Raw genomic sequence first — 24,106 nt, forward strand, 5'->3', positions numbered from 1 at the left:
AGTTTCTTTACATTAACTAAGAAGTTGCTTTAAATAAACCACGATTTAGAAGAAAAAAGCAGGGCAATTAAGAAAATTAAGAAATTACATAAGAACGATGTATAAAAATATCCTAACTTTTATATACCAATTCACAGGCCTCATTTTTGCTCAGTACACATTACTGACAAAAAAACGAAACAAAAAAAAAAAAAAACAACATCTCCTAAAGTTATTGCAGATTTTTTTACTTTTTTTCTCTTTTTTTAATGTTAAAGCAAATCTGCATTATTAAAACAAGTGTACAGCATAAGCTCATGGACATTTTTCAAGTCGACTGACAGTATGCATTGATATTACTTGATGTTACTACTCCCTCTACTGGAGCCCATCAGAGTTGCAACAGTTAAATAACTAGGCAATGCAGAATGTATTCTGCCATACTATGGAATTTTATCTGATAGAAAAAAGCAAACTTTCAGAATCAACCTGAAGACAGCTCCCTAAACTAACTTAATGGGTTCACACACAAATAGGCATCACGTGCAGAGTTATTTCCGTGTCTGAAACAACTTCCACCAAGCACTGAAATGTGCAGCGGTGGCTATTCTTGTATTTATCACTAGAGGGCAGAGGAGAACTGTTTATTCTTCAAATTACTATTACTGATGAACTAGACTTTCAGTGATAAAAATTGTTTTTATAAGATTAGCATAAAATCACGTCTTACTGATAAAAGAAAAAACACAAAGATGTTAAGATATGCAAACTACAGGGTGGGAATTAATCAAAAACATATTGTCGAAATATTAACACAATTTGAGGTGATTCCTTCATTTTATATTCTGATAAAAGAAATAAAATCCTGGTGTGTTAGTCTTTACAATATTGAAACTGGTTAAAAATGAAAATGAGCAGTCCTTGGCTCAAGGATGTTCATTAAAAAGCTGTTCTCACTTCACAAGTAATCCTGACTTTGGTTTAGTTCACCTATTCATTTACAGATCACTTTCCTCCTAATTACATACAACACTGATTCCATCCAATTCCATTTTCAAAAGAAAACTGTTGACAGCCTATGTATTGACTGAAACTACACACCGTCACAGCATGATTAAAATGGATGGAGAGAAGAACACATTAGCAAGGAAGTCGTAACTGCTGCATATTAACAACGCTAACCCAGTAACACTCAATTACTTGACATTCTCCCAATTTTACTATTTAAAATATACAGGTGGTGGGAATAAAATCAACACATTAATCACACAGTTCTGTGTAAATACCTCTTATTCTACAGACATATCATGTATTTTTTAATCTATTTTCAAAAGTTATGATGAGCAAAACAGCAGCATCTACCAGACTTTAATAGAGGTCCAGTAGGAAGCCCTTTCTTGGCAGGTGCTCCCATGTCACGCTTCCAAGGCGGTACAAACTACTGACGTTTCATCGGGAACAAACATGGCAAACAGTAAGAACGTGGCTAAGCCCAGCAATGGTTAAAAGGTGAGTCACAAAAACAAAACAAAAAAATATATAACACAGCTTCAGATGGGTTCAGTGAGGGGTACAAGAACCCATGATTCATTAAAAACAGCACACAAGGCAGAACTCTTTCAATACACCACAAAACAGGTAACACTGGGAAAGTGTACATTAATATTAAAATGAAGAGCTAGTGAAATAAATCCAGGACAAGTGACGGATCCTTCCACAGTTTGTCTGACATCCATGGTTCTTTCTCCTCTGTGGTTCCCTATGGCAGTTCAATAGAAATCTTGACATTCACTCAAAATAGTACTAAGAGAACAAACTATCAACTATCAGCAGTTTAAAAGAATCATAGCTCTAGGTAAAACTGCTTTTGGATAACGTACAGTAGACAAACTGTCAATAAGGGCTGCTTTCAAAAAAGCATGCATTAGCATTCGACTTATTGAAAGGAACATGGAACATTGTTTGGTTTTAACAGCTACAAATTGAAGAGTAGTGTGGCTGAGTTTGCTTATCCCTTTTGTGACAAGTTTTTTAACGTTCCTTTTTGAAATTCCATGCCGACTGCTCTGCTGTGATTTAACTCAATTTCCTTCAAACACTGCAGCTTCCAAATGCAAGCAAATGATGCCAGCTTTGTTATTCAGGAGTGTGCTATAGCAGGGCAAGAGAAAATAATGCAATGTAAATGTATTCAATTATTGCAAAGCTGCAGGAGAGTCTGGGACAGGGGGATGTCAGGGATCAACCAAGTGAAAAAGGTGGATTTTTTTGTTTTGTACTGTGGCAGTTGAATAATTATCTCTAACAGTAATGGCATATCCTAAGTCAGTGTTTCCCAACCCTGTTCCTGGCGGCACAGTGTCTGCTGGTTTTTGTTCCAACGCAGGGCTCAATTGCTTAATTGAACCCTCCATTGAACAAACAAAGTGATTAACTGGGTTTTTTCCTGTTATTTTCAAGCTCTTCGTTTGTTGATACGGTTCAATTAAGCAATTGAGCGCTGCGTTGGAACGAGAACCAGCAGACACGGTATGCCGCCAGGAACAGGTTTGGGAAACACTGTCCTAAGTTATTACCTTTTTATTGTGTATTATTATTATTAAATTAGTCATTTAGCAGACACTTTTCTCCAAAGTGACTTGGAGACTAGGGGGTGAACTATGCATCAACAACTGCTGCTGCAGTCACTTACAATAGGACCTCAGGTTTTATGTCTCATCTGAAGATATAAGATATTAATTTAATCTCTTCTTGAGTTAATAGGACTAGAGGGTGCACATTATACCCAATGTTTTTATTAGTTAAAAGCATGCAAGTACAATGCACCTCCCAGCTTGGTTGTAAATGCAAAATTACTGCTATTGGTATCATGAAAACACACAGTGACAAAATATGTGTGGGCAGGAGCCTTCATAGAGATTACGATAAACTCAGAAACTTGGTATTCGCCAGGTCAACTAATAAACATGTGACAGATGCACATGCGAACGGACAGGCGCCACCTTGCAGTCTAAACAAACAGGAAAGAGACTCATATCCTCAGATTCACAGAATTGAAAGTGTACTATGTAATACATCTCTACTAGATTTTGTCACAGTTGGAGGAGTAGATTTTATGTATGCACAGCCCTCTCTGTGGTCAGGGACATGCACCCCACGGGGAGTAATAAAGTTGAATTCTTCCACTTATCAATCTGCATCATGAAAGACAGTCGAGTTGCTTCCCTGCAGTCTGATTTTACCCCCAAGCTATTCTGAGAGTTTAGTGCACCATGCAGTCTATTAACTATTTGGGTGTTGGTTTTATTAACCCCACCATTGCCCTGGCGTGACTCCCAGTCATTTTCTTCATGGGAAGTGGATGGGCTGATCTAGTCAGACGTGTAATGACTGTCACTTAAGACATTCTGTCTTTGAGACTACAACTTTAAATAGAAGTTCTGTCTGTTTAACATGGCATTATATTGAAAGAAAATCTGCAGTGTTAACTCTAGAAGCAGGCTGTGTCTGACTATGCAATCCTATTTATATGAGTTTTAAAGTGCAAGCATTCATTTTAACAGCAGACACGCAGCTTTAATGACATGAATCCTTTTTTACCAGTTTGAGTCAAATGGAGAAAAAAGCTCAGTATGTTTGATTTTTTATTTGCTGAGGTTTCAAAATGATATGCCTCTCAAAATCATGTTGAGCTTTATCTTTACACCTAATTGAGTTTTTAAGCAAAGGATAAAAATCAATAGTGGAATGTAAACTCACATCAGACAGCATTGTTATGAAATTACCTTTGCCTAAATCAACTATGATTATATTGCTTTTCAGAACATTAAATTCTGTTTGCATATGGGGTCTGAACAGTGACGGATGTAAATACCACCTTTATTATTATTATTATTATTATTATTTATTATTATTTATTATTATTTATTATTATTATTATTATTATTATTATTATTATTATTATTATTATTTATTTCTTAGCAGATGCCCTTATACATCGAGGCTTACAGTTGTTACAAAATATCAAAGTACAAAATATCACATTATAAAGCATCATACATAAATCCAGCTGGTGATTTATTGACCAGTAAATGCAATAGCAACAATTAAAATAGGTCCACGATAGAGCTAGTTAGGTCTGTTTAACCAAACCATAATTGTATGGTTTAAATAATATATATATATATATATATATATATATATATATATATATATATATATATATATATATATATATATATATATATATATATAAATAAATAAATAAATATATAATATCATAATATCGTTTATTATCATTGGATAGGCACAGCACAGAAGCAGCACACATGAGAAAGAACTCTGCTGCAAGCGAGTACAGTAGATTTCTCATTGGAAACGATACAGCTATCACCAGAGAAGATTAACTGTAATAAATCTTTAATAACTTTATCTGTCAGTTTCAGAGCTCAAAAGGCAGCGGGGGGATTCTCCAGGGAGCACGGAGAGGTCCTCTCAGAGTGGAATAAGTGACAGCGGCTGTGACTCGCATTAGGTTACAGAGAGAGTGTCATGGAGTCAATCTCACAGAGGTCCCTAGCAGACCCAGAGCATGCAGCTCAGATAGGCTCCCCACAGGATAAGGGAAGAAAAAAACCCAGGCAAATTAAGAGAGTCTCAGCTGGTATGTTTTGGTAAGCTGCTGTATAAAACAATTCATTAGGTTGTACAGGTATATACTGTATACGCTACAATACTACCAAGCCATTTGCATTTAAGGGGTAAAAGTTACAATACTGTTTAAATTTAATCTAAGTGAATGTTTGAATAAAATAGGGTGGAGAAAAAAAGACAGAACACAATATGGGATATGTTTCTTTGTTCAGTACTCAATTATTCAAGGTGTTAAGTAGCTATATATAACAATTATTCAAGGTGTTATATATATATATAATTTTTTTATCCCAATGCAAACCCCTACAGATGTAATATACATGTGCTTACTAAAACTGCTCCTATTCTTCTCTGCTGTTACTTCATGATGTGTTTATTGAAATGACGAGAGTATATAGTTTTATTACATAATGATTGCTTTCTTCGAGGGGCTGCGAGAACAGATGTTTCTTCCTCCAAATAAAAAGCTGACAGTGTGGCCATTTCACACCTCATAAACCCAGGGAATCGCCCACTTCAACAAAGAATTCCAAACGATTTACAAACCAAGCTGGGACAGTGTAGTGTCTGCTTTTTATTACTTTTGCGTTTTTAGAATACTTAAACATTTATGGTAGATTTTTAAAATGGGTTGAAAATGGTATGTGTTTGGAATGATGAAGTGCAGTTGGGTTTTGTAATACACAGCTGTGGCAGTGGGACAGGTGTTGCTGCTGATTGCACTGGTGCACCCGTGTCTTGAGTGCCCATGTCCAATGTTTCAGATGTTTGCCCTGTAGTTATTTTTATTCTGTTACTGTTGAAAACATCAGGACAGTTTCCAGTTCAACTAAAATTCATGGATAAACCAGCCTGGCTTATTAGACAAATTGAAATGATTTAAAATCATATATTAAAATCAAGGCATTTTAATATTTCAGCATGGGTTTTTTTCAGTTCATTTTTCAATGTCAGCCCAATTAATGACTTTACATATTAAAAGAAATATGCAGTATCTCATGCTTCAGAACATTTAATATTATTTCTTAATGAACCCTTACTGGAAACTAAACATGGTACAATTACCCAAGCAGTGACCGAAGGGTGTGTTAGGCAATGTATTAATAGATTAGCAAATCCCCCTTTTAGTTTTTGGAGTAGTTTAAATGATTTATGGTAAAGACCATTTAAAATGTAAATGTGCTATCAAACCTTCTCAGCAAGCCATTTAAAAACTACCTGGGATGATACAGAAGTTCAACCGAGAGGATTATTTAAGAAATGTGCAAAAAACACACCTTGAAAATTTCACGTAAGATTTGATCAAGGTCTTCTCCTCTATAATTTAGTCCTACAGCTAGAAGATGTCAGTTTAGACTCAACCTAGGCTCAGTAATTAGCAATAATTAAACAAGCAGTCCATTACGGCAGATCATTAGCAAATAACTGACATGACTGATTCACACACCGCATGTTACAAAAGGCCCCTGGCACTTCTTGCTTTAAATTTACAGCTCTATGAAAATGTATTGACAACCGTAAACCTTATATTGTTTTGATAATATTATATGAATTGTCTCCTGGCTACTGTTGGAGATCTCACCAGGTCAGAACAAAGAGAAGCTTTTCCAGCTAGAACAATGATGAAAAACCCTTTTCGCGGCTGGGATCGGCTTTTTAACCTCAGGGAAATGATTCCATGCCATGACCTTACCTCGTAATCTCCTCGTCTCCCACCATTGCTTTGGAGACAGGAGAATATCTGCCGGGGGTTGCCGGCGGTAACGGCTGTGCCAAGTAGCTGGGCGGACTGATATGGTTATCCATGTGCTGTGAATAGGCTGAAAAAGAAAGAAACAAAAATAAATAAAAAAATAATTTGCCTTTAAAATTGCAAGCTAGTATTTATACCAGATACTGAAGCACCTTCCAACTGAGCGCCTATCCTCAGCTCTCAATCAAAGTTAGTCAAATTTGCTGTTTTGCCCACGTGAGTGAAACTGACTTGCAACTGCGAGATGGTTTTTCAATGAAAATTACTCTAACACACAAATCTGGAAAATATAGTTTTCTGTATTTATTTATTGTAAATTAATTTAATGTAATGCATTGCATACGTCACTGTTGGTTGGTCAACTGTTGTAATTGTGGCAAAGGAAAATCCAATGCATATTTTCTTAACAGGCCAAATGTTTAACATATTTAAATCTTATGGCTGGAAACTAATGGCACTTCAAATAATGTAACAAAATCAACTCAAAACCATTTATTTGTGACCATTAGATTTGACCAATCAGGGTGAAAGGAAGACCAAAAGGAACTTTCACAGGACCTCCCCCAGGTCTACATTCCATCACACATGACATTTTTGTTTTTCATCCGTGTCCCTCAGAGAAGCTGAGCAAATGCACATGCTAAGTTTTTTGTTTTTTTTTCAGCCCAAGTTTCCTGTCTTTAAAACACTTTACAAAATGACTTTTCCCCTCATATCAACTCCAAGCAAGTGTGCAATCACCATTACCCATTATTTCACTACTTTGTTTTATTGCTGCATGGATTAGCCTAAGATTCAAACCTCTTTTGTCCTTCACACATTTAACCCAGCAGCATCTGTGTGCAGGAAGTATGTTAATACTGGAGGTACACAGTATGCTTTAGAAATTAGACAGAAGGCGGTTCTGGCTAATGAAATTATTCCATAAAATCGTACCTGTGACACACTTTCATTCGCTACTGCAAGCACAGCATTTTTATTTTAAGTGATTCATGGTACACTATGGCGTTAAGAAAGCAGGTAGTCTTATCTTGTACTTCCTTGGTCATTTCACCTGGAGAGTGGAATTCTCTTTCCTGTCCTTAACTAACCAGCTGTTGCAGCCAGTAACTTGCTGTGATCCTCATGACACAGCTGAGGTGACATGACCTAGGAAGTGAAACAGTAACTAACTATTTGAAGGCATTTAAACAGTTATTTGACATTCCTTTAAAATAAAGACACGTTTGTTCGAACATGTTTTTTTTTTTCAAAACTGTGCATGTGAAACCCAAGTACAGCAAATGAATGGACGTGCACAACAGGCAAGACAAAATTATTTCATTAGCTAGAACAACTGCAAGTACTAGGCAGGTTGTTGCTAACCACCGTTCAGGTTAAAAATAATTTATTTTGTTTTGCTCTCTCACAAACAAAATAATTGCCATGAGGTTTTCACCAAAATCGTTTTAGCAGTTAACCAATTACGTATTCTGTTCATTTTATCTTGCAAACTAGCGAAGAAATTTCATTTATACGGTAGCTAACTCAATTAATTTAAAGCAAGCCTGTTTAAATTAAAAAGAAATTGCAATCATATTTAACTGCTGGCCATTATTGTATTTTGACATCATTAGATCATTGTTTTGTAATATAATACAAGGAGAGAAATTGAAAGCTTCTTTTGTTGGTGTCATAAAAAATGGACCTAAAATCCATAGCTGACCTTGATTGCATGAATGTTTTTGAGACATGTTTTTTGTAGTACATTGAAGATTTCTAGTTGAAATGTCAACTTTTACTAAAACATGTTCTATAATTATTTTATGTCTATTAATTCCATGCCTGCATCAATTTTAAAAAGTGTCTTACTACAGTTTATACAAACTATAGAGAAAATCCAAAGCTGCTTAATCCCAGCATACTTCTGTGTCCACTGTAGCTAACTGATTTTACAGAATATTTCCAGTGCTCTGTGCCTGGTAATCCCTGTGCCCTGTGATTGCCCACAATGTATATTCTATCATCCAGCACAAGGCACTCAAATTCTCACTCCATTGTTGTATTTATTTAAATACATGTTTTCTCCCACAAAGTGTATTTTGCTATTAAAGTGAAGGGAAATACATTTCTAGAGAAAAACTGTTGCATCAGTTTTGGTAAAACAGCTCAGAATGATTTGGAGCATTATAAAAGAGTGGCAGGATAGGTACAAACAAAATGTTTTATAAGTGTATTCTAATAGTGCTTGAGATCCAAAACCACCATGACAATATGTCCTGTTGACATCATCAGACAGCACCTTGCAGGACGTGATAACAGATGCACTCTTCAGTGCAAGCATTCACCGGTCCCTTAGAGAATAAAACAACTTGAATTCTGGCACTAATAACGCCTCAACCTTCTGCACACAATATTCTTATAATATTCTCAGACCAACCAGATGGCTCACTTTAAAGGAGCTAAAATGTCCAAAGGTTTGTTATCTTCTTTGCTTCATGTTTATACATTCTTTATTCATGGCATATGGGTTGCAATGGCTGAAATCTGTCATCCATGTTCTATTAGTTTTCCCCTCTGTGTGTGTGTGTGAGCGTGTGCGTGTGTCTTTTCCAGCAGCAGCTTATCAATACAACACATTCACAGACTAGACTTTTAAGCATTTTCGTAAATGTTGTTACTTCAGTTTATAATGGTGGTCCACACTAACAATATGCTGAGTGTGCGACACTGGTAACTAGACAGTCTTCGAGGGCCTGCAGGAAGGTACTATAATCACGGTTACTTGGCAAACATTTGTATATATTTAAAAAAAATATGTATCACACCTTTTTCCCACTGCCCTGAAATAAAAGCAGTCATGTATGTGGCTACTGCTTTGGCAAACAAGCCAGGATTTGCAAACTGGTAAGTGTACAGTGTTCTTAGAGACAGCAGGGTGGGCTGTGCATGGTGTGCTGGACCACTGGTTTAGAACTTGCTCAAGGCCGTGTGAATACATTATACATTATTGAAATTTGATGATGTAGGTTTGTGAACCCATAGTATGAAAACCCTAGTGACTCCACAGACTAACTTGATGCAGGATTCAGGATATCAAATCATTAAGTTTCTCGGTCAACCAATGTGCCCAATTAATAACCATTCTGGTCCTGCTTTGTTAGCTGCTTTTAAACTGCAGAGGCTGTGTAATATAAGTTAAGAAGTACAGCTAACTGCACCTACTGTACGTAAAATATTTTAAAACAAACAAAACCAAAAAAACACACTATTTTTTAGCTTCTCTATTGTGTATACCCCCTCTCTATTGTGTATACCCCCTCAACCAGTTAAAAATGGAACTGAATAACAAGTGAATCCCACACCAGTCGACAGCTTGATGCCTATGGGGAGAGACACTCTGCCACTCACTGAATATTCTTTGTCCCGTCACATATCCCCCACATTAATGAAATTCATATTTTTTTTTGATCAACCGATCATTCTACTTAACTGCCGAGAACAGAGCTGAACGTAAACAGAGTAAATGGATAAAATATGATACTATATTTGAAAAAGAAGGGTCTATAAATTATGCATAAATTCATTGCAAACACTAAATATATATAGAGGACACTTTTGGTATATTTTAAATATAAAACAAATACACCATGGATGTGTGTAAAATATGTTTAAACAATATGCTAGTTTGAAGCTTTACATTCATTTCAATTCAAAATACCTTTATACTGTGATAACATTATCCTGTATAGTCTTGCTAAATAATTCTACATTACAGCACAGATTAAAAGCATGTTTTTTATACCCAATGTAATTATGATGCTGTATTGCGCTTCAGTATATTGATCATTTTTCATCCTTGTATGAAACACATTAACACATTAAGATCATGCTCTAGCCGCGAATGCCTCAATGCTGTGTTTACTCTTGTGCCCAGACAGGCAGCACATTGATGGAACAGGGTTTATTCCAGGGAGCGACCAGGGACACTTCACTCAAATCATTAAAATGACCATCTGGCAAGCATACCACAATAAAATCAAATAAATGGATCCTGGTACTGTCTCAGTTTATTTTCAAATCATGAAACAATTTTAGTTTTTAAAAACGGTAGTAGTAAAGCCATCATCGGCTCATCTCCTAAACCAACTTAAAACCACAAGGTTGACCAATTCATAATTCCATATGCAATCTAACAAATAGAAGTATATTCTATTTTAGCACTGAATAGACATTTATGTTAATACTACATGTCCCTGATTGATTTTTTTTGTAGATGAACAGGAAAGAGAGGCAGCAGTTCAATGAAGAATATACAGTTATTGATTCACCATGCAATAAACATTAATGACAGAAATTGAATTAAAACTAGAAAGACAGACAAAAGCAACATGGGCTTGATCTGAAAACTCTTTTTCTGTGACAGTTGAATCATCTTGTGTGGCATAGCCTCTTTTTGTACAGATCCTCCGGCTACAGGTTACAGTTGGATGATTCCTAAGCTTGATCTATTCTAATAGTATTGTATATTGTGGCTTCACTATGGTCCATATTGATCAAGGTCTTCTTGCCAAAAAGCAGTTTGCAAAATATAAATGTCTATGTTAAACTAGCGACAAACGACTTAGGCACATTTTTAGTTTTTAAAAGTTGGCTTGATTGGTTAAAAGTTTGGTAATATTAAAAATGTTCACAATGGTGCAAACTGCGCTTTGGAGAAAATATTTGAATAAATCAGGACAGGAGAAGCGAAGATCTGATTAGACCATGAAACAAAACTAAAATAAATCTTTTGAATTACTTCCTATCACGCTATTGTTATGGGTTTATGACTATTTCCACTTTAAAAATGACTAAATGAGATGAGATCATGTGCTGAAACACACTCCTAACACAATGGGGTCCATTTTAATGATCTGAGCAGTGTCAGGTCTAAATACTGATGCTATTTATATTAATCTGGAGTTCATAGCCCACATATTAATAGAACTATATACAATAAAAATGCCATGGATTGAGGTTCACGAAAAATCAGGTTTAGAAATTTGAGGGCGGAGGTATTAAAATCTGCCACGGTTTAGAATAGACCCCAATGTGCCCCTCGCCAATAACCAGTAACTCAAAGCTTTCATTTCACTTGTGATGAATAAACATTCAGCAATCAAGAATATGAACCACTGAATGCTCAAGCAGTTAAGAGTCAATAAGGTTAGCTGTTCCACTCACACATGGACTTGTACGTTCAAATGCAAACAAAGGGCTGGACAGAGGCGGTCAAACTCACAATTGGTGATGTCGGGAGGTGCGTAACTATCATTCATGTAGACGCTGGTGGGTTTTGCCACTTTCAAGTAAACTACATCAGGGGTGTTTTTCAAGGCAGTCACAGCGTCTTCATGACTGACCTCCTCAAGACCAGCAGCGTTCACCTGGAAAGAAAGCCATATAAAACAAAAGGAAGCCTTGGATCTAATGTACATACAGAAAATGTGTGTCATCTCAAACTGGTGTGTTTTACATCAGCACGCAGAGCCCCATGCAAGCCCCTCTTTACCGACATCAACATGCGGTTTGGAAAAACATTTTATAAACCGTGGTTGCATAACAGATATTAAGGGATCATACCGATTAATAGCAACGTGCTTCTGTCTTGGCCATTCTCATTTTTATATTGATGGCAACAGTGAAAAGATTTGATGACGATGGATGAGCAAAATCAGCAGCAGATGTGTGATACCCATTCTGTTGACGTGGTTAGAACTGGGGAGTCCAGCACACAGTACAGCTGAACACGATCAGTAAAGACACTGCAGCTTTGGGGAGGGAGTGCAGAAGAGCAACTAGACTAACCCTAGGGCTTGTAGGTATGAGATATGGAGTTAGGAAGGGACTGAACATATTTAGCTAGGATATACATATATATATATATTTTTAAATCTTACAGAAACTGAGAGGAGTCACCACAGAGACACCAAGAGACCATTTTTTAAATTGTGAACAGTGAGTGTGTGGAATGGATCGTTTCTTATATTCAATAAATGATGCCAGGTATCTAAAAACTAGGGCAGCCCAAGGGGACATGACTTATTTAAAACAGACGTGTGTCTCTTACGGCAAGAAGTTTGTCTCCTATCTGCAGTCTGCCATCTTTGTGCGCCGCTCCCCCCTCGATGATTTTGGTTACGTAAATGCTATTGTCCCCGGGAATATGCTGATTTCCAACTCCCCCTGCTATGCTGAAGCCGAGACCTGTAGGGGATTAAAAGTCTGTTTACTTCTCTGCACATCACACCTAATATAAAAAGCAAAGCACATGCAATAAATTGTGTCTCATTTGCAGTCATTAGGAGTTGTCCTTCATGCTACCAGTGTCAAATATTTCCACACTCCCAATGCTGCTGTGCATTGCCATCAGAGAAACTAATTACAGATTACAAATGAGATTCTAGATACAGTGCAGACTTGATTTCTGGAAGGCAAAACTGAGTCAAATATGCAATTCTGACATCAGTCTGAAAATAGCAGATCTTTGGAACATTAGCCATTTCAGTGCTTCTTTATTCTAATCACAGTGACCTTACAGGGATTGTGACTCATGAATTTTAGCTGTCAATACAATAAATCATACACATTTTTTTGTATCTCTATAGTGAAGGTTCTCAATATCACCAGTTAGAACAATTCAACATTCTGCTATTTGAAGCACAAAACTAAAATGCTGATTTGATGAACCCATACCCCATTAAGATAAGCCACAGATTAATTTTATTGGAACATTTTACAGCACTATGAAATATATCCATGGTTAACCTGGGATCACAAGTGCTGTAAAGTGCTCTAAGAAAATATAATTGTGATATGCAATGGGAACCTCTAAATTAGTGTTTCATATACTGTTTGACTGAAAGCGTCTGGATCGAAGACCCACATCAATGCAATGACTGAGTCTCATGAAAATACCAGCATGTGACCTCATAGCGCCTGCAGTCAGTTCTAAATAATATTAAAATACTTCCACATGATGTGGAGACAAACATACAAAGAGAAATGATACCATTTTAAGATTATCCACCCAAAGAAATACTACTTTTTTTTTTTTTTTTTTTCTGACAGTCACAAATCTCTCATTCTACACTGCTACACGTTTCTATCAAACTACCATAATTCCACCAAAATGTGATTCAAGCTCATATATATCTTCTATATATGTATTATATTTCAGGTACTCCACAACTTCACAAAAGGTGCTTACTATAAAAGTTTCCTATTTGCACTCGTAGGGCCCTATTAACAGTTGATATATCTGTGCTTGTTTGAGGATTATACTGGTCAGACACAAAAAACACAGCTTTATATGGGTCAAACTGAGTTTTATGTAAGGGCTCTAGGAAGAAGTTGTGCCAAAGTAGATAATCTGGATTGAAGGTCAGAATGTTCTTTTGCAAACATTTGCTTAATACTAGACAAGCCTTTTTTTTCAGCAATTTGCTTCTTGACGCTGTGAGGCACATTCCTCTCACTAACCTTTAGGGCCTTTAACAAGTTTTAGATCCATGATTTTTTCCGTCACCGGCTTTCTTCTTCTCACGTATAGTCTGACGACTGATCCGGCTTCTTTTAGGGCTTCTACTGCTTTGCTGTGGGTTACATCCCTGGCGTCCACATCATTTACTCTTAATATGTTGTCATTCACCCTACAGAGAAAAACACAAAGCACACCATAGATACGAGGAAGCTGTGTACGGATTGCGTATCGATTTATATATGAAAATGTACTCTCAGTTGCCTTATAAGCTATGAATGAACTGGTTGTTTACATTTCAGTACAAAACACAGCAACAGTATTTTAATAGAAGAGGTGGATAACTGTCACCCAGCAGAAAAGCTGTGTCCCAGACTGTGCTCACCTGTCATATCTATATTATATTACCATTTGGGAGGCCAGCTGAGACCCAATGTTTTTGTAGTCAACAGTAAACTGATATGGATATGTTGTACATGTTCTGTGCCGTGCAATTTTAATTGGTCACTATCTGATTTCGATAGTAGGAAGACAAGTCCTATTTCTTTACTGTTAAAAACAAATACCAGATTAAGGACTAAAAGGCAAAGTCCTCTTTTTTAATAACCATTCAATTCATCTTGGCATTCATTATAATTTTTGACATGGCTGCACTACGCGCAGCTAGTGTCTTTGCATTCTAACTTTCTGTCTTATCAGTTTCCATTCGCCACCAGCTTTAACATGTGATCTAGTCAAGACAATGCGAAGCCAGCAGCAGACGTACCGCAGTCTCCCGTCCTGTGCAGCTGCACCCCCTGCTATGATTTTTGTGATGAAGATACTTGGGTCATCTCCAATGTGGGGATTATCTGTACCACCTGCGATACTAAAACCAAGGCCTGAATTTCCCTTAAAAAAGGAAAGAAGTAATGGTTACATATCAAATAATGCATCCACATTTCATTAGAAATGATCATAACTATTGGTTTGCAACATGAACTGTATAACGCAGCACAGTATAGTTTACTGATATTTTCTGTAAAATCCATAAACTACATATAAATCAAACATATGGACTATTTTGTAAATTGACTAAACAATGTATTATATCTATCTATCTGTGTGTGTGTATGTATTGGACAAGGTTATAAAAAAAACCTGCCACTTTCTGTTCACGTGATGTTCCATTAGCACCTAGCATTTCTAGAGGTTTTTAAAATTATTTGAAGCAGACCCAATTAAAATGTGTTTTAAACAGAGATTACAGTCTGCATTAAAAACAGATTATGAATGAACTTAATTTACCCTTACGGTGTTGTCACTGTGGCAGTCAATCCCAGCACTCGCCCTGTTTAAATGTGTTTTGTACATACTAAAAATAATCAGCATGTGCCAGCAATCTCAGCACCGGTTGCAGGATGCAACAGTGCTGAATTATTATCACAGTGGATAAACGAGAACTTTGGATGTTGCCGCGGAGGGAGGGAGGGAGGTAGGTTAAGGCAAGCTACACTCATTCTTCAACAGTGCTATTTTAGGATTGTGAACAATAACAGAACATATTTCAAACAAAGGTAAGCAGGATCAGTATTTAAAATAATATTCTTCTTACCCTTTCAAGTGTGATCTCCTCGTATTCATAGTCTGCTTCTGTGCCGTTTACCTGAAATACACGAGATGCAAATCTTAAGCATGTACACCCAGTAATATATCCATGCAAATCTTAAGCATGTACACCCAGTAACATATCCATGCAAATCTTAAGCATGTAGACCCAGTAACATATCCATTCAAATCTAAAGCTGTACTCTGGAATGCAAGCAGTGAACCAACACTGTCTGCTCTGTGCACTTCAAAAGAACCCTCTGAGGAAAACTACTGCAGTATATGATGCGAACATTAATATGTGAAGCTTTACTAACCTGACTGTAGAGCATGAACGAGGACACAACACATTAGGCTTTCAGTGACAGTTAAGTGGTGCAGTTCACATTACAAGAGAAACCGACAATTACCTTATGCGCAACTGCTGACTTAACCTTAAATTTAACTTTAACAGAAAGTCAAGTCAACACTTGTACATAAACTCAGTTGACCTAGGACCCTGACAAGCAGAACTCATTTTTGGTCTTCCATGCCAAGTAAGGTCTACTAGCGATTAACATGGTCCGTGCAGGACAAGACTTCTTGTGTGGATATTCTATGCTGTATATTACCAGTATTCTGTGTATATAAATAAAAAAAAAAAAAACACCGTTCAATGATTTACAGTAAAGGGTTATGTGCAGAAATTATAATTGCAACAAGTAGGTTAGTAATATAAATAAATAAATAAATAAATAAATAAATAAATGACATGTTGAGTAGCCCCTTTGGTAATGTTATGGTTAATGTTATCCTATTATAAGCTCTTCTCAAAGCAGTAACACAGCAGCCTATGGTGGCAGTCCTAGAATCGCTTTTTTTTCTGGAGGGGCCAGTTCCAGGTTTATTTGCTCAGCACAGTGAGAAGAGATTTCACACCCATTCTATACTTACACACAGGACGTGCTTGTTCCACAGGGGGTTTCATGAAGCTTTTTGATGTATTATCACTGTGGGGCTACATGCTATTTCCAATTACCAGTCCTGCTATTAAACTTCTAAACATTCAGTTGATGTCAAATCAGAGCAGTCATATTGTGGCAAGCTTTGCCCTGCCTTCATTTAAAACAAGATTAAACCACTCCATTACACCCCCTCCTCCCCCACTTCAATTTCAAATAAAAGAACAATTCTGAACGGGAGGCTCATCAAATAAATTTTGACACTCTATTTATGACGCTGCTTTCACTGGGTCCACCGAGATCAAAAGCTGCAACTACAATGACCTTTTTGTATTTCCCCAGGTGGATACCCTGCTTCTACGCAGCTAACAGTGGGATTAGAACAATGTCTTTCCTTAAGGTTAGAATAATTTGCACAGCACAAAGCTAGAGCCATGATCTACAGTCACAGTACTGCATGTGTATAGCTTGTGTAAGAAATGTCCATGTGACGTTCCATAAAATCTAGGGGAGCAGTTGATGCAGCCTTCATTATCCCAACCAAATCAAAAGGCCAAAAGGAGATTGCCATGACCTAAAATTTAATACCAACAAGAATGTCTGCTTAGGAGAGCCCATGCCAAGTTTCAACATAATTAAACTCAAAATTGAATGTGGCATAACAGTATGGGTGTCCACGATACTGTTTATCCCTCACACAAGAGAGCTACTGAACTCCTGCAGGAGACAAGGATCTACATCACTAGCTGTAAATAGTAAATTATGTTAATTATGCCGGCCTCGTTCAAGCAGAGTAGTTTTAAAATCCCAGCGCTGAATTCTCTTAACAGTTGGAGGTAATGGAATGAGATCTTTTGATTTGGCAGGAGACAGCGATGTAACAAAGGTATTTTCAAAAAGTAAATATTATATATTTCAAAATAACTCTGTTAAAATTGAATTTAAAAAAATATATTTCAATAAATGTAAGAAATTGAAAATGTAAGCAATTTTAAAAACACATAAAACCTAACATTAAGCACTCAATACAAAACACAAAAGGGTGTCCAAAGACTACATTTTTTAAATTTTATTTATTTATTTTTTTAACCATTTTCCATCCAGAGATACTACCCTAGATAAAATGTCAACTTACTTTCATCATAAATCAGGCAAGAAAATAACTGTGAAGAGAAAAATTATCTATTAATTGTTAAACTAAAAAACGAGCCTTCATCTCTAATTACTCTTCCAATATTAGCATTTAGATTGGAGCTGCTAGTCACAGGAGTAAAATGTGCCACAGGAGTAAAATGATCACAAATAAAGTTTTGCAATTGCCTGATGATACTCCCAGTTTGTTGACTGCGTATTTAAGTTAGTTCAAAAGCCAATGTGATTTTTTTTTTTTTAATGATAATATAGTTTGCTAAATATCTTTTTTCTTTTTTTTTTTTCTTTTATAATTATTATGCTTTCAGAAATTACCTACAGCAGCTCAGGAGAACTTAAGCAGTCTTGTGCTCACTGGGCATTTGGAAATTAGGTTATGTTACAGCAGAAACCAAGATGAGGAGAATCAGTCCCTGAAGATTTTGCCTCCTCGCAGTTAATGAAACGCTCCCTGTGAAATCCCCAGCATAGATCAGTGACATGTCCCCTGACTAAGACTCCTCCTGCACCCCATGAGAACATGTCAGCGCAGATGAGACCCTCAGTGACCAGTTAAGTCTTTCTGAACACAGGTGTAAACCACAGACTAGAGTCAAACAGCGCATGCTTATTCACCAGGCTAAGATCACAAAGTGAAATAACTTTCACGGTCTTAACTTTGTCCACATCATAAAACCGCCACACAATTTGGCACAATAGGCAGTTTCTGCTTAAGTTGTCTAAGAGATTGATGGCTTGCTGGTATGAAATAGTCCATTAAGTGGTTGTGATAAACTGGCAATTACTTTTTTCTTGAATATCTGACTTTTCTTTAAAAAGAACTATTCTTGTATCTCTGCATCACTGTTCAATAGCGGCTTCCATCTACAAAGAGAATTAAACATCATTGCGGTTTGTTATTTGTACCAAGCACAGGGTTAATGTAATGGGTAAACTCATCACAAATGAACAGAACATGCTTTCAACCCAATCTTTATAAAACTACAAAACAAAATCAATTAAGATTACATGCACTACTGTTTTGCTTATTAAAAGAAGCAAAAGGCGGCAAAAGACGAGAGTAATGAAAAGAGCAGTTTAGCATAGGTGCCCCGGGCTGTGTTGTAAGTATGCTTTTTGTATGAACAATGGTCATGCATGCTTCCTACAGATACTTTGGATCACAAGCTTAATGGATTCATAGCTTAATTACCAACATACAAATCCAATTAAATTAGATCATGGATCCTAAATGTATTGTAAACCCTGGATAAATACGTTTCCAATATGAATCTAACAATAAAACAATCACTACGGTAGATTATCACTCAGTGCTGTAAATGTATGGTGCCCAATTTATGTGCTAAAGAAATGATAGTGAAACGTCTCTAAGGTGATCTGCTCTTATCAGCAAGTTATTTTTTCTTCAGCTGAGACACCTTCAATATGCTGTCATCTAAAAGAGTCACAAATGTTCAGTCGCTTTTGGTTTCACTGTATTAAAACAAGATGGTTATAAAGTCAGAATGTCACCTGGAAATGGTGCAAGATTCCCTTGATAAAAGAATTAACAGTGATCATAACAAATCGCATTAAAACACCGTACTGATGAAGACGCCTTGTTGTATGTCCTGTAAAATCTTATCAGCATAAGAAAAAGCAATATGAATCCAATCCCCTGTATTTCATTTGGCATTTTTAAACCCATTACTGTCACTTTGGCAAACATGTTTCAACTGAAACTATCTTAGGGGAATGTCAACAAACTGGAATCTCAACAAAGCCTGACTTCTGTTCTGTACCTAGAAAGCTAAGAGAGAATGTTCTAAATTGACACCAAAAGAATCTTTTTTTATTATGTGGAAATGACTGTTGGACTCGGCATCAGTATGTAATTTTCCCACCATCTTTAGCTTGCTCAGAACTTCAATAACAGTAACGCTTTTTAATGGATGTTAGTGTTAATCGATTACCACTCACATAACAGCAGCATAACGGTCATGATGAGGTCATTCATTTTCAACCTGTTTCTACCTCCTCCACAGCAGTATGAAGGTTTCCCTGCAGAATTCTTCCTTGGCCCTGGAAGCTGCTTACCAGACTAGTGCACACCTCCTCCTCTGTCTTGGAGGACAGCACATCGATTTCACGGTCCGCCGTTACGTAGTACACATGGGCTTTTAATATTTAATAGAATGAAGCTGGACAGAGAAAACCACAGTACGTATGAACGATGTAAAAGATATTGGTGTACATCATTACAGCTTCATCACCACTAGAATTTGGATACGGAAATATATTTAGATAAAGTGGTTGGTTCACTTTCTTACATAGGCTATATGAGGCTGTAAAGAAAGTGAAATTTAAACAGCAAGTGGATGACAGGTTTAAAATATGTATTCCAAGATAACACATTTTCTCTGGTACTGCATGTTTTCTGGTAAATAGAAATATAAGACTGTACTCACTACATTGATCAGGATGCAAGAGATTATGAAAGAAGGAAGAAAAAAAAACATTAAGGGCTTTATCAAAGCTTATTATGCAGAAACAGACGGGAGGCAAAAAACTTGGATTAAAAAAATTAAATAAAAATGCAGAGCTGTCCTAATGGTGTGTGTGTACATAGTTACTCGTGGAAGTATTACTATGGCACACATTGAGAAAATAAATAAAACCCATTCTGTGTGTAATGCACCTGGCATTTTAAGCACTGGGAACAGGTGACTCTCGAATCACATGAGCAATGCGTAAGCAGCACCAGATGCCAGCGAGGCATTTCAAGCCACACGGTAATCCTTGGCCTCTCTGTCCTCGGACCGCTAAATTAGTGTAAATTTAGGAGAGATTTGGGATATGGACTCAAAAATACTTTTAAAAAATTATATTTTTGGTTTGATCCCCTGTAATTCTTGACAATCCCCCCTTAATAGGTAGTTAGGGTGACCCTGCCAAGGGTGATTACCACAAAGGTAGGCTGGAGCTGCTGCTCCTTTGGCCTAAATAGTCAGCCATCAGTCAGGCTCAGCAGCTTAAAATCCATTGAATCTGTGCCCTGACCTCCCCAAAAACAGAAAACCGAGAAGTAATGAAAGGAAAATCAGAGTAGGACCTTTAATAACTTGGCCCAGTGCCTCAGTAAATAGAAATTGGCTTGGATATGAAGCCTTTCCCCCTGTAGGTCAACAGTTCAATTCTAGCCAAGGTCAGTAATGATTGAACGTCTTATTGACCTGCTGGCTGTTGGGTGCCTAATGGAAAGGTATCTACTGTACACAACACACACAAACACCAAATAATCACTATCATAATGTGTATAAATGCCCTCCCTTCAAAGTGTGTAGTGCTTGGGGGTGCAACCCCACACAGACCACTTGTTCACTTTCACTTAATGTAAGTAAAAAGGGGGTGTAAGTGGGTACATTTAGTGCTAACTACAAGTCTTGCTAGCAGATACAATCTGAGTCAGAGTTGAGGCAAGGGACAGTGTATATTGTAGGATATACAGATTTGGCAAAGAGGTCAATAGATGCCCAATCCTGAGCCATTCCATGTAAATGAATAACATGTTTAAGGCAACACGGCACTTGTGTAACATCATTTTTTTTTATTTATTTATTTATTTTTTAATTGAAGCCTCAGCAGGGGGGGGGGGGGGGGGGTGGTACACACTTTACATGTGGAATATGATGCGTAGCAGTTCTGCTTTCTGATTAAGTTTAATGGCCCTGGCATGTATGTTGAAGCAGAATCTGTGCAAATCGAGGCCATGTTTTCCCAAGTTAGCTGGTACTTTGAGAACGTTTGGGCAATCGCTGTGCTGACTGAAATAGTATCTGCATAAAGGTATGAACATGACATCGGCACAAAAACAAGCCAGGTTTATTTGCCTTGAAATCAGAAAGAGTAAAGAAAATTGACAGAACTGGACAGTCCAGTCCAACCCACTCCTGCTATTTGGTTTTTAGTATACTTTTAAAAATATGTTTTCTTTTGAATATTCATGAACTGATTTACATTTCCTCCCCATTTCTCATCCACTCAAGATATTACATTTTCGTGTAAGTATTTTAATTTAGTTCTTGATCAAGCTAGTTACTACGCCCAGCACTTGCCAAAATAAACAGACTTTGATTGACCAACAGAATCAGGCGATAATGTGTTTGTGAACAGAGAACCAATGTGTGACGTTTGAACGTCATTTAATCCTCTGACATCTAAACGTACCTTCTGTATTCTAGAATGCAATGTAGGGCTGCTTATTACAGTGTCAGAGTCCTAATAAAATAGCATTTCAATAAAACTATTGTGTATTTCCTAGAAAATAGTACCGGAAAAATACTGAATAGTAGACAAACAAATCGGGTAGAAATCAGTAAGAAATGAGGTTCCATTAAAAATAAATCCTGTAATTTTTGGGTAAAATTTGGAATAAACCGGAAATGCAGAACCCTATTTATATTGCAGAAGGGGGTGACTAACATAAGCAAGGTACAGGACATGTGCTTTGTCTTATTTTGGCATCAGACATACTGAGTAAATGTGATTCTAATGCTAATGAACAAATAACTTCAATTTTAACAGGAAGGTGATGGGTTACACCATTGTCCAATTGAGCAATTCCTCATTTCCCAGCCAGATGTTTATATGAAGGAATGTCATCTCAGAAAGAGGACACAATTCAGGAGACTCTGGAAAAGGTCCAGCCGGTACATTACTTTGCAAGTCTGCAACATGTTGGTGAAAGTGAACTAGCACCGGTGGTATACACAATATCTTTTGTGCAAGTTAAAACTGTGTTAAAGTGTAAATCTAGCCTTGTTTCATATGTTAAGATCAGATGTTTAATTTACAGTATTGGGCAACAGTAAGATGAACTTGGCATACTTAAACAGGAACACCACTGATTAAATACTGGACGTTAAACTGGGAATTTGTACAACAAATTTGGCTGTTTATTTTGTACCTAAAGCAATTACCACTATTGCTTAAATACATCTTCCCCACTGTACAGTACTACTGTACAATATAGAAATGCACATATTTTATGAACAAATGTAAGAAAAACAAACATTTATTATTCAAATAAAATACCTTTTGAAACATCTGAGTGAAAATGCATTTATAGTTCCTTAAATAAATAGACTTGGAAGCAATTCGCTCTTTAAATGCATAGACTTCATCTCACTATTTTCAATGTTCTCACTATTCAAAAACCAAATGCTGTAAATGCTGTGAATGGTGTTTAACAAGCACCTATTCATCCTTCCATTTACTTACAAACCTTTTTGAAAAACAGCAGCACTGCATTTCATCATGTGGCACTAACTGCACAAACACAAGAATCTTAAGTCTTCAGTGTGCATTAACGACCTAGATATTCTTTAAAGAGATCTATACTGTAACTAATATTTCTTGGCTGTTACTGATAAGGACCTAGTGTAAACGCCACACTAAGTCAATTCCAAATCCGATAAAAGCCAAAGTAATACATTAGTAAACAGCAATGTTAAAATGACACTTAGTAATTAAATGTGGGCTTTAATCTATATTACAATTTTATTTTAATTTTTTTACGGATCACCTATGGCAGTGACAAATTGCATGTTAAAGCAAATCATGAAGACTTGAATAGTAAAACAAACTAAAACAGACTCATCTTGGAAAGTGCTGTGTGTTATGAACCTCTACGTGAATAACGCTTTATTTTGGAAGGCAAAATGCTTTCAGCACCAAGGCCAGCGCCATGCATTGGTTTTTCATGTAAATCCCTTAAGGAGTTGGGTTACTGGTTTCAGAAACATGTCACCATGTTCCGAAGGAAGAGTGTACAAACTGCCTGTACCAAACCAATTGTCATTTTTTTCTACCCCTTAAATCATCCAAAATATTTACTACTATCTCTACAAAAGTAATTGTAATCCAAAATGTAGTATAGTTGTTGTTTCAAAGGTAATAAACTGTCCTTTTTGTTTTTTAGTTTGCTTTTTTTTTGGTTAGTTTATAAGAAATATCTAAAGCATAATGTTTTTTCTCCATGTCTAACATTGTATAATGAATATCGGTCACAGGTTTATATGATCATACAGACAAACCAATTACTCTGATTCAACACATGGCACCACTGCAATCAAATAGTATTTATGTTTTCATCTTGAAAGCTACATTTAAACAATAGCTGCATTCAGCATGTTTTCAGAAAGCACCAATAGAATAAAAAACTAAATCACACAACATTGACTGTCACATCAACTACAAAATGCAAAAAGCTTGGAATTTGTTTGTGATTAATTGAGACATATGAAGTTACAATCTATACTTACATAAGAAGTAGTATCCAGGCTATCTGTGTTCACCACGACTGGTGGCGGATTTGCCTTGAAGGAGAAAAATAAATGGTCCCATTATAACTTTGCAATGATGCATCAGCAACATGACAGGCCAGGGAGACCCTCCGATGAAAAATGTAAAAACAAGATATATTTGAATGAGCGGAGAACATTCAACAGAATGCAAGTGCAAACTAAAAATGCACAAAAACAGACAAGCACTAAAGTACAC

General features: G+C 36.6%; 1 protein-coding gene across 30 annotated transcripts in view; it reads right to left on the minus strand.

The window, feature by feature from the left end:
- The window catches only part of LOC117423772 (disks large homolog 1), a 172,399-nt gene that overhangs the window by 35,682 nt on the left and 112,611 nt on the right, over positions 1–24,106 (minus strand). For 25 of the 30 annotated variants that reach the window (XM_058990163.1, XM_058990154.1, XM_058990152.1 and 22 more), the window contains 7 exons: positions 23,869–23,922; positions 15,481–15,531; positions 14,653–14,777; positions 13,889–14,058; positions 12,477–12,613; positions 11,649–11,793; positions 6,326–6,452 (listed from right to left, as the gene is read on the minus strand). In XM_058990163.1, coding sequence (XP_058846146.1) covers positions 6,326–6,452; positions 11,649–11,793; positions 12,477–12,613; positions 13,889–14,058; positions 14,653–14,777; positions 15,481–15,531; positions 23,869–23,922 — 809 coding nt within the window. The remainder of the gene's footprint in view (positions 1–6,325; positions 6,453–11,648; positions 11,794–12,476; positions 12,614–13,888; positions 14,059–14,652; positions 14,778–15,480; positions 15,532–23,868; positions 23,923–24,106) is intronic. The other 5 variants (XM_058990173.1, XM_058990181.1, XM_058990180.1 and 2 more) reach the window with 1 other exon arrangement.

Source organism: Acipenser ruthenus, chromosome 17, assembly GCF_902713425.1.
Source record: "Acipenser ruthenus chromosome 17, fAciRut3.2 maternal haplotype, whole genome shotgun sequence".
Lineage (NCBI taxonomy): Eukaryota > Metazoa > Chordata > Actinopteri > Acipenseriformes > Acipenseridae > Acipenser > Acipenser ruthenus.